We start from the raw sequence: 12,594 nt of genomic DNA, 5'->3' as shown, positions 1-12,594 counted from the left end.
AATACACGGGGTCCAGTTTAGTCGTGTTGGGTGTGTTTTGTAGGTTCCTGGGTTCTCTGAAACGCAGCACGATTTTCCCAGTTTACGTTAAACGCTGCATGGGCTCCCCCCTGTCTGTCGTCTCCTGGTCTCCTATTCTTGCGGGGCAACCACTATGCGATCTACACAGCGCAACCCTCCTGTCTTTAAAACAACCGTCCATGTTTGCCTGTAAACCAGAACTTATCATTGTCATAACTCAGCGTGTTGTCTGTGGAAGTAGAGCTGCACTCTCAGTGGCGGGTGCCTGTTTGGTATTGTGTCGGGTACATCAATTATTTGTTGAATTTTTTTCCTTGGATAACACTTCCAGTAAATTAGGTTTCCATGAAATACGAAAAACGTTGTGTTATCTCTGTGAGTAATTACCATTGCAAGGCTTGTATTTTTCCAACACCTTGCTGAATCTTGCACGTATCACTCAGTCGCAAATTTCAGTGGTTTCGACTGGACGCGGTGACGACTTTTTTAGGATTACTTTTTATTGTATTTTTCATTAATTCGGCAATAAGTAATATTGGCCATGGATTTAAATATCAAATGAACAGATCTACAGACATGTGCCATCTAAGAAGCTATATAAATACACACATTCAGTAAATCTATAGTTCGGTAATGTCTAAAGACTACAAAGTGACAAAGTCTAGACCGCATACTGGACACGGTCCAACTGGACATTCTCAATCAGAACTTATACATTTATAGTAAATAGTATGATGATGTCACAAAGCCTCTGTGGTGAGGGCATGGTGCGATTTGAGCAGCCACACCTGTCCTGGGTCTAGGTAATTGGGGCCCGGGATTAGAGTGGCTGCATACCTGTTGCTCGTTGGTTGGTCTAATGAGCAACAGGTAACACCCCCCATCCCCACACACACTCAGGTGAGAATCCCTTGTCATGACACGTGTCCATCTGCTCCTGGGCTTGTTCCATCTAGCCCATTCTCGACAATAAATTGTGTTTGAAACCCTGTCGTCTGTGGCTCTGTGCCAGAGTTTCCTGAATAGGCCGATTGGGTGGCATACTGTATGGAAACTGCCACAGCGTCTTACTGTAAACCTCATCTTGTTCATTTTGTTTACGATTAGTGACATGTCAGTTAACCAAGACGGCTGAATATTTTGGATCAAACTTGTTCAGTTTTTCATTAATATCTGCTCAATATGTCGATTTGTAGGAAATTTAAACCACAAGATACTTGTGACAAAGCGGTTGAAACGACACCTCAACCATGTTCGTAGCTTCTGGCGAAGTATGTCTTCCAGATATTCCAATGCAATAACAATAGGGGTCCAGCCTGTAGGGCCTAACCCTAACTCTAACCCCTATAACCAAAATCAATAAAAACAATAATTATAATAATAATTATAAAAAGAAAAAACATAATAATTATAATAATAACACAGTAATAGTTATTATTATTATTATTATTATTATTATTATTATTATTATTATTATTATTATTATTATTATTGTTATTGTTATTATTATTATTATTATTATTATTATTATTATTATCTACATAATTATACTCAAGGCACAAACCAGATGAACTATAGAAGTTATACTTTATAGTTCCCAATCTTGGAAACACTGACTCTTGAAGGTGGCCTCTATTTAAGGATATTTCATAAATGCATAAATGCATTACCATGATAAATCGGTGCGTTATCTTGGTCTGGGCAGCAACACTCATCGCCAAGTGGCCTTTGTTCCCTCCATGTTGTCATGTATCTATCTGGTCCCACGACCATCTTTGACACAGCGTGTTACTCTGCGTCCGTATGGACCAGAGAGAGTGCATGTGTGTGTATGTGTTTGTGCTGCATTCACCAGCCCGCCGGTATCTGTATCTGGGATCTTGACAGGAAGTCAAGATCATTTCACACTCGACCGGCAGGAACATATCAACAGTGTTTTGGGTGACTCTCATTGCACCCATGGGACAGCAGAGTGAGGAGCTGGAGACATTCAGTGAAGGCTGTAGTAGTTTGAACCTGGAAGGGACCAGTCCCTTTAAATACAGAGGAGTTCCTACCACCAAGCAATTTAAAACTCATTAAACTTATTGACGCATAAATGATCAACCGCTTGCACACTGCAAGCCTTTTTTTTGTGTGTGTTTTGGTCAAACATGACCAAACCAAAAATGACCACATTCTCCGTGACAAACCGTTTTCCATTCGAGAGTAAATGAAGATGGAACAAGGCAAAAATTCATTTTTTTCATGTTCGCCTAGGATATATTTTAAGTTAGAAAGGAAAAAACACCATTAAAAAAAAAAACATGAACAATGACGCATCCAAATCTCCACTTCTACTCCTTGACTCCACTGTATCAAATGTCATGTCGACAACATCAACAAAACAGGTTTACAGAGGTTTGAGAAGAGCGCCTTACCCAGGTGGTCTCCAAATATTAGGCATTTGTATACATAAAGTGTGCCAAATGGGTACAAGTGGTTAAGGTCTCTCTTTTTGGCAGGCCAAAGCAATCAACATAGCTCTACAATTGGTTGCTTAAGCTGCAATAGGGAGATTTACTAAGGCTACAATAGACAGATTTACTTAGTTTACATTAGACAGACTTACTTAGTTTACAATAGACAGATTTACTTAGGCTGCAATATGCAGATTTACTTAGGCTGCAATTGGCAGATTTACTTAGTTTACAATAGACAGATTTACTTAGTTTACAATAGACAGACTTACTTAGTTTACAATAGGCAGATTTACTAAGGCTACAATAGAAATATTTACTTAGTTTACAATAGACAGACTTACTAAGTTTACATTAGACAGATTTACTTAGTTTACAATAGACAGATTTACTTAGTTTCCAATAGACAGACTTACTTAGTTTACAATATGCAGATTTACTTAGTTTACAATAGACAGATTTACTTAGTTTACAATATGCAGATTTACTTAGTTTACATTAGACAGATGTACTTAGTTTACAATAGACAGACTTACTTAGTTTACAATAGGCAGATTTACTAAGTTTACATTAGACAGATTTACTTAGTTTACAATAGACAGATTTACTTAGTTTACAATAGACAGATTTACTTAGGATAATATAGGCAGATTCACTTGCTAGCCAGCTAACGCTGCGTTCAAAGTACGTGATTCTGGCCTGATTTTCCACTCGAGAATAAGAGACGGGAGTGCACAGAGCAGCAGCCAGAAACACACAACGTACCTATTTGACTTTTCTTCTCTATGTTCTGAATATATTTCATATTTTAATTGGTGAGGGGAAAAAGATTCTTGAGGGAGGCTGCAAAATGGGAACACCGTCTCCAAGGACCCTGCAATCCGGCCAAAACACAGCGAAGTTGTCGATTCCCGTCCACACAATGTTTCCACTTGAAGTGAACCAGAGAGTTAATATGATATATAAGTAACATTTATATTGATGAACCTGTCTTGGAAGTCTAATCTCCTCCAGTTTGATTGTCTAGACTTAAGCCCATTTGGTAGTAGGTGGTAGTTCTGAAATTGGCTCCACTTGGATACTTCCTGGTCCCAAAAAAGTCCCCGTAAGGAGATGGTAGTTTACTTTTCAGGAGGGGAACCGGAAAACATAGAGACAGAGTTTTTAGTACTGAACAACACTGAATGGTCAAATGCACCAACCACAATTTTTAGATATCGGTAAACAGCTCATTTTACACACCGTGTTTGCTCGTAGTATTCGCTTCCTGATGTCAAATCTAACAGTTGCACCTTTCTCACCTTAAGCATCAAATATTGCATTCCCCAAAGGCCTTACCCGCTAACGGACGCAACCTCTTTCTGTTTCAGATGACGGGGAACAAGATGACCTCCCTGAACCTGGCCACCATCTTCGGGCCCAACCTGCTCCACAAGCAGAAGAGCTCGGACAAGGAGTTCAGCGTGCAGAGCTCCGCCCGGGCGGAGGAGAGCACGGCCGTCATCGCCGTGCTGCAGCGGATGATAGCCAGCTGCCCGGCGCTCTTCATGGTCGGCATGAGTCTTCTTTACTTCCTTCTCGCTATTTGTTCACTTTGCTTCTGCCCACACACCCACACCCACCCACACACACACACACACACACACACACACATGCACACACACACATTCAGGCATGCTTTGCTTACTTTGCTTCTTTTGCATTCCTGTGCAGGTTGAAAGTAAGACAATCCTTTTGGCTTGGCGGACAATGGTTGTGTCTTTAACGAAGGAAACCGATCTCGACCTCGGCCTCCGGGAAGAGGGACAGAAAGAGGGGAAAAAAATATTTGAAAGAGAAAAAGACAGAGAAGAGACTTATGCAGATGGATTGGATTGGCGAGGGCATACGAGGACGCACATGAAAGTTAGTTAGCCGGCGGAGGCTTAAAAACTTTAATTCATTGACGATCGCGTTCAGAGTTTTAAGCTCCATGCAAGTGCGACATCAAAGGACCACCGCCAAGGTTTCCATACTTTTCTCAGCGGCAAAGACAGGCAGCCGAGGTCGTTTCGGGAAAAGCTTTACGCCGCCGCCTTTTGTAATCCGCTAGCGTGATGGTGGTGTGGCTGGAACCCACATTCCTGATGTAAGCCAATGAAGGATGATCGCTATTATGAGGTACCTCACCGGGGACGGATGGGCCCTCTTGCTCTTTGTCTGTCTAAGATGAGGGGCTGTTACACAACCAGGGGGCCATGAGCATCAGACGGATCTTGTGGGCTAACGGCGAGCTCGCTGTTATTGTAATTAAACGGGACAACCTGGTATGTTGGCGGCCCCTGTTGGGTTGCGGGATGCAGATTATATCTTCTTGTTTCATTGCACTTCCCATATAAATCACCTCAATATATAAGATATTATCTTTTATTTCCTTCCTTTGGTCAAATTTGTCCGTGAGGTGTATTTCCTTTGTCTTTAAAGTGGTAATCTATAGCATTACTTTGTTATTATTTTGTTGAACAATCGCTTTAAAAATAATTGATGTTACTGTCCCTTTTAAGGAAACAGCCATTGTATGTGTTTTTCATTGATGTATGCACTCCTCTATATGCTTTCTCCATTGTTTGGTGGCGGGGTCCGCCTTTCCTGGCAAAGAATGCCAAGATCCGACACGCACAAGAAATGAAAGGCAGCGGAGGGGAATTTGATGAAACAGAGTAGCTAGTTGTGGTCGGTGAACTGGCGATATGGATGAGGATTGAAAAAACAAAAAAAAAAACGACCGGCACCCTCAAATGAAAAAGGCACAGTTTCGAGAAAAGAGCAAAGGCAAGAGTAAAGATGTTTAAAAAAATGATAATTCTGTGACTTGTACTTTAATAGACCTAAACACAGATGACACACGTACAAGCTTCTAATAGATAATCATCTTTTCCATAGCAGTAGAAGAGCTTGCAGCGTCTGCTCCCAGACTGACCCTCTTCCTGATATTGAGCAAAACCAAAGAGTCTCGTCGTCTGATGTTATGATTTCTGCCTGTTTCCTGATTGCTCAGGTGCCCCCTGACCTTCAGAACGAGGTTCTGATGAGCCTGTTGGAGACCGACCCGGACGTGGTGGACTACCTGCTGCGGAGAAAAGCATCGCAGTGAGTTCAGACGCACGACCCGGATGTTTGTAAAGTCAGTTATCACTGATTATTTTAGCCGCCGCATCCCACTCTCCCTTCCCCTAGATCAGTGTTTGTCAGACACTGCCCCTGAATTTTTCAAATGCCACTTGAAAGGATAATGGAAAATTTGCCTTGGGGTTGCAAGATCAAAATTGGGTGCACTCATTCCGTTTCACACGGAAAGTGCTGAAAGTGAAAAGTATTAATGGTGATAACAGTGATAAAGTCTCTTTACTTTCTACTTCTTGAGAGTCGTCAAAAACCTCGTTTCGGTAGAGACGAGAGCGGATAGAATAGAAAGCAAAGTAAAAAGGGCTCTGAGTGGTGAATGAATTCTGTCACGTTTATTGTTTTGGTCTGATGTGAAAATCAGTCACATTCAGTGTGTCATTTAAAAGATTTTTTCATTACGAATGGATCGTTTGCGAGCATGGCATCACTAACCATTGGTAGGTCATAATAAAAATAATTGAATTCTCCTTCTTCTTTGTCTTTTTCACCGATAGTGGTGTGCCATGTGTGCCATGTAAAATGCCTGAATACCTTTCCTCTCCTTTTTGCAACCCTTCTGTCAGGAGTCCGGACCTGTTGCAGCCAGATGAACCCTCCTTCTCCATGAGCGAGCGCCGCTCGTCCAGCGACTCCAACAAGGCGTCCAGCGGCGAGGTCTCGCCCTACGACAACAACTCCCCCGTCTTGAGTGAGCGGAGGGAGCCGCCGCTAACGAGCCCGCCCTGCGAGCAGGTCATCCGGGTCCCGGAGCAGCGCGGCTCGCCGTCACAGGCGGCTGGCCAGAGGAGCACCTGGGGCGCCAAAGGTGAGAGTCAGGTCAAACCACAAATGGTCGTCAAAAATTGGTTTCAAACCGGTTCGACTTTCAAAGTAAGGTGTGTCGACTGCCTTAAAAGTTTACTGCCAGGGCTTCTACTTAGATCTTTTCGGTACGGCTGCTTTTTTGCATGCTGTGCCATTTCAGATTAGATGAGAACACCAGAAGGTCCTACCAGGAAGTCCTCTGGAGATTTGGAGAGTCTATTCACCATGTGTTACCTTTTCTTAAGTTCCAGTTTTTGAAATGACTCTGGCAGAGTACAACAATTAGGATTTGTTCGGATTGGTGGCAGGCAAAGTTGTGATTTGGTGAAACTGAAACAATACCGAATCAAATTAAATTCTGGCATTCTGATGCCATTTGCTCGTGTCGACTGCCAAGGATAAAAAAAAAAACAAGCTTATGAACAAGAAAATGGCAGAGTTTTGCTTTTGAGCTCCTTTGAAGACTCCTCAACTGTCCGCAGCACTTTGTATTGACATTTGGCAAGTAATGTGAGAATTACTACACGTAATGGATGCTTTGGATGCACTCCAAAAAAAATCGGTATCAATTTAAGAGATGCCCTTGATGAGAAAATAGTGATAGAAAACACTGATACTACAGTTTTTTGAGATTCTTGGGCATTTTCTGGGCTTTTTTAGTGTTGCCCTGTCTTCATACAAAAATGCATTGTCGTGCTGAATGCAGTCGGTTCAGAGCCTTGACCTTCTATGTCCAGTATTTTCCTTTCGCACGGTGGAATTTTCCTTTTAGCTGGAGAGAAGCGGAGCAGTGCTTCAGCCACGTGGAAGTTACACTCTAGTACAGTGGCAGACTTGATGGATATGACAATTCGTGGTGATAATGACTTCTTTCTTATTTTCCATCAGAAACCATAACAGAGGAGCATGCAAACATTTGGGGCGCATGGCACACCACGCTCAAACCGGCTTCAAAGTATCAGTCGGATGCTGGTAAACAACCTCAATAATCTTTTTTTCCATTTGAGTTTCATTTGGATAGTCCTGAGCTGACATTTTACTTAAGAAGCCATATAATTAGTTTGATAGATGTGTGCATGTGTACGGTCATGAAAACGAAATTTTAACCACGTATGTCTTTATTCACTCATCCTTTTCTAGCACATTACATTAATCATAATATCGCTTCCTCCGCTGCCTAGGTTCCCATGGGAACACGTCCGACGGGAGCTCGCGCAGTTCACAGGACGGCCTTGACGGTCTCCACGGCGATGTTCGGCAGCAGCCCGTCATGCGACGTGCTCAGACCGTGCTTGACGTGGCCGAGCGCAAGCCCCACCAGCCCATCTCCAGGGTGTGCTCCACGCCGGTGGGCCAGACAGCGGGGCGGCCCTGCCCCCAGCCCCACAGCCAACCGGGGGCTGCGGTGGGCAGCTTGGAGGGCAGAGACCAGGCCTCCAGACCCCACGGGGTGACGAACAATGTTAGCGTCCCGCCCCCTTACAACACCCGACACCGGTTGGCCGGCTTGCAAGCAGGCCAGCGGGGAGCGATACAGTCCACGCCGGGTCAAACGGCGTCGCTCCAGCAGGGACAAACCAACAATGTGGAGACCCCACCCGCCAGTGTCCCACTGAGCTCCGAGTGGCAGGACTGGCAGAGGGACCGGTGGCAGATCTGGCAGCTGCTTTCCTCGGACAATGCGGACACTCTACCGGAAACGCTGGTGTGAAAGGCTCCCAAGATGGCTGCCCTCTTGCTGGATTTGGGTCGTAACAAACGGCGGCGGTGAAGCGGTGGAACACTGAGAATCCATGAGAAGCTCTCCAATGGCTGTCGACGACAGCCCTCCCCCTCCACTGCCCTCCCAGTCCTCAGACCATCTGAAGACAAAGACTTCAGCTCCTCCGTCCATCCACCCCTGCATCTGTCCAACCAGCCATCCAACCAACCAACCAACCATCCAACCAACCAACCATCCATCAAACCATCCTACAACCATCCAACCACTAATCGACCACCGAACCAAACATCCGACAACCAACCACAGAACCAACCATCCAACAATCAACCAATCAACCAACCAACTCTCCATCCCACCATCCAACAACCATCCAACCAACAAACCAGCCAACCAACCAACCAACCGTCCAACCAACCAACATCCAATCAACATCCAACAACCAAGCAACCAGCCAACCATCCAACAACCAACCAACCAACCATCCAACAACCAACCAACCAACCAACCAACCAACCATCCAACAACCAACCAACCACCCATCCAATCATCCAGCAACCAACCAACCATCCACCCAACAACCAACCAACCACCCATCCAATCATCCAGCAACCAACCATCCAACCATCCAACAACCAACCAACCACCCATCCAACCATCCAACAACCAAACAACAATCCGACCAGCAATCCAACAACCAGCCAACCACCCATCCAACATCAATCCAACAACCAACCAACCACCCATCCAACCATCCAACAACCAACCACCCATCCAACAACCAACCAACCACCCATCCAACAATCCAACAACCATCCAACCATCCAACAACCAACCAACAACCAACCAACCACCCACCCAACATCCAACAACCAACCAGCCACCCACCCAGCCATCCAACAACCAACCAACCACACATCCAACCATCCAACAACCAACCAACCGTCCAACCATCCAACAACCAACCAACAACCAAGCAACCACCCACCCAACCATCCAACAACCAACCAACAACCAACCAACAACCAACCAACCACCCACCTAACCATCCAACAACCATCCAACAACCATCCAAAAAACATCAAACCAACCAGCCACCCAACCAACCATCCAACCAGCCACCCACCCAGCCATCCAACAACCAACCCACCACCCATCCAAACATCCAATTACCAACCAACCACTCAACCATCCAACAACCAACCAACCAACCACCCACCTAACCATCCAACAACCAACCAACAACCAACCAACCACCCAAACAACCATCCAACAACCAACCAACCACCATCCAACACACATCGAACCATCCAATCAATAAACCAACCAACAACCCAACCAACCATCCAACAACCAACCATCAATCAACCAACAACCAACCACCATCCATCCAGCCATCCAACCCCCTATTCAAACATCCGACCGACCATCCAGTCCACCCTTCCTTCCTTCCATGCATACATTGCTTCTTTCATAGATTTTTCCTTTGTCTCTTCCCTTCCCGTCCCCCTTTCCTGCGTTCTAGCGCCATGCCATTTTTATTTTATCTTTTATTTTTTCAATGCGCGCAGCTGCTGCCTTACATATGTGTATGTGTGTGTGTGTGTGTGTGTGTGTGTGTGTGTGTGTGTGTGTGTGTGTGTGTGTGTGTGTGTGTGTGTGTGTGTGTACATTCAAGAGCCACTAGTGTTTCTTTGCTTTCAGCGGGACTTTAAATTGTTGAAAGGAAGAAAAGAAAACTGCCCTCCTGAAATACCTCAAAAAACTATGCCGATCTGTCTGTTTGCAACTGTCTTGTTCATTTTTATTTTTATTTGTATTTTTTGCGTTGTCGCGACAATAACTTTGCTCTGCATAACTTTCATCGTTATATCTCAAAAGGTAGAGGAGTAATGCATCACAGGAACCAACGGAACAAATGAGGTCTTAGTTGGAAGTTTGGATCAAACATGTTTTAACCATCCAAACACAAACTTTTATTCGTTAGTAGTCGCTGCTAAATGTAAAATGTTAAATTTTCATGTCTGTCCAATCACAGCGGTGTGATCAAATGTAGAGTTCGCAGACAGAATTTTCTTAAGTGATCAACTGTAATTTATATATATATATATATATATATATATATATATATATATAAACACACACACACTGATCAGCCACATTAAAACCACTGACTGGTGAAGTGAAGACACTGTTCATCTTGTTCCAACGGCACCTGTCAAGGGGTGGGATGTATCAGGCAGCAAGTAGATGTGTTGGAAGCAGGAAAAATGGTCAAGCGTAAGGATCTGAGCCAGTTTGACAAGGACCAAATAGTGATGGCTAGACGACTGGGTCAGAGCGTCTCCAAAACAGCAGGTCTTGTGGGGTGTTCCTGGTATACAGTAGTTAGTACCTACCAAACGTGGCCCAAGGAAGGACAACCGGTGAACTGGCGACAGGGTCATGGGCGCCCATGACTCACTGCCGCCCGTGGGGAGCAAAGTCTAGTCTGGTGCCCATGCCTGTCCACCGGAGAAAGCACCTACAATGGGGATGTGACCCTCAGAACTGGACTACATCATGTGGACGGGCGGGGTTAGGGTCTGATCCAATCGAGCATCTCTGGGATGTGCTGGAACAACAAGCCCGATCCATGGGGGCCCCACCTCACAACTTCCAGGACTCAAAGGATCTGCTGCTAAGGTCTTGGAGCCAGACACCACAGGACACCTTCAGAGGTCTTGTGGAGTCCATGTCATGACATGTCAGAGCTGTTTCGGCGGCACAAGGGGGAGCTACACAATTTTTAGTTGTTATCAGTGGTGGTTTTAATGTTGTGGCTGATGGGTGTGTGTGTGTGTATGTGTGTGTATATATATATATATATATATATATATATATATATATGTATGTATGTATATATACACACTTACAGCTGAAATTGTGTATATAAATATACAAATTCACCCGTGAAATATATTTTAGTTAGCATATGCATTTTCAACCTACCTATGAATATGTCCTTAAAAAAAAAAGACTTTTTGTTCTTATCTGTAATGTTGAATGTTAAATGCCAAACTTTTGTTAAAAAATGGACCTTGCGCTAAAGCACTACATTTTGCCAACCAATAGTTTGCTTGTTACATGTGTTATGTTATTCTCTCACATTGGGACGTTTATCTCATAGGATCGTGAATCTGTTCTGTGCAACTTATTGAACATTTAACCGATGGGAGCACAGGGACGCCACTTAGCGAATGCACTTGGGGAGAAGCAAGTTCAAGGAAAACTCTGGTATATATTTTTTCACCTAAATCTTGTTGAGGTTTGCGTCTTCACGAGTAGTGAAACAGAACTGAGGGCTCAAACCCTTGACGACAATCTGAACCCAAACTGTGACTTTTGAAAGTGCCACTGTAGTTTGCAGCCGTCAGGTGGAAGGTTTTTGGGGGGGGTGATTGTCTGAGGGCGACCTGGTTCATGCATGGAGAGACCTTTGACTTTTAAGAAGGACCGTCGTTTTCCTTAAAACTTGGGCATAACATCGGTCAACTCATTGAAATCAGTGTGTGTGACGGAAATTTCAGTTTGCATGTCGCAAAATTGCAAAGTTCACCGGAGCGGATAAATGACGAGGCTGTAGAATAAATCAATGGTTGTATTGTCACGGAACCTTTTGCTTGGCTAATCGTCCCATCAGCCGTAACGGTGTCTCGTCACCCCACCGCCGCCCCAGCCCCAGCCCCCCCCAGTTGATTGGACACCGTTTCTATTTAAGGTCAGCAAGCTTTCAGAAAGGAAGACGTCACGAAGGCTCGGAGCCCGTTTTTCAGACGCGGATCAGATCATCGAGCGGGGGGCTGGAAAAAGTCCTCAATAAATCCCATCGTCTGAGCTGGTGACTGAATAGATTTGCGGGGAAATGAACAAAAAAAAAAAAATCCCTGAAATGAAAGCATGCCCCAAATGTGTGCAGTGGGTATTTGCAGGCCAAATATTTCACAAATATTTCCATGGTAGGACATTTTCTTTTTCGCCACATCATCACTCAATCCCTGGACATAATAAAAAATATAATAATAATAATAATAATAATAATAATAATAATAGTAATAATAATAATGATAATAATGATAATAATAATAATAATAATAATAATAATAATAATCTGTATTGTCTAAGAATTAAATGTGACCTTGAAGAGACAGTGGAACACAAGAGTACTGGTCAGAAACTCGTCGTTTAGTCTTTGGCGCCACCTGCTGGGCGGCCGCCGCACTGCGAGCATTTCGACCGGTCCCCATGCTTTCCATGACTACAGAGGTGTGATAAATAGAAATTCCGACTGTGTTTTTGTTTTAAGAAACTCTCTTGCGGTCGTTTGTGATTCATAAGCACTATTTGTGTTCGATAACTTTGTATCTGTGAAATCAAAACGTGCCA

At 44.1% G+C, this 12,594-nt stretch overlaps 1 protein-coding gene across 1 annotated transcript in view; it reads left to right on the top strand.

The window, feature by feature from the left end:
* Nucleotides 1-8,246, top strand: part of LOC307247790 (rho GTPase-activating protein 6-like) — a gene marked incomplete at its 5' end in the record, with an annotated part of 117,744 nt that extends 109,498 nt beyond the window's left edge. The window contains 5 exons of the mRNA XM_080023911.1: nt 3,851-4,030; nt 5,518-5,609; nt 6,209-6,450; nt 7,338-7,421; nt 7,631-8,246. Coding sequence (XP_079880037.1) covers nt 3,851-4,030; nt 5,518-5,609; nt 6,209-6,450; nt 7,338-7,421; nt 7,631-8,160 — 1,128 coding nt within the window. The 3' untranslated portion in view covers nt 8,161-8,246. The remainder of the gene's footprint in view (nt 1-3,850; nt 4,031-5,517; nt 5,610-6,208; nt 6,451-7,337; nt 7,422-7,630) is intronic.
* Between the last annotated feature and the right edge of the window lie 4,348 nt (nt 8,247-12,594).

The sequence above is a fragment of the Zeus faber genome (genome assembly GCF_960531495.2).
Source record: "Zeus faber genome assembly, chromosome: 2".
NCBI classification, from domain to species: domain Eukaryota; kingdom Metazoa; phylum Chordata; class Actinopteri; order Zeiformes; family Zeidae; genus Zeus; species Zeus faber.
This window is presented reverse-complemented; position numbering and strand designations above follow the sequence as displayed.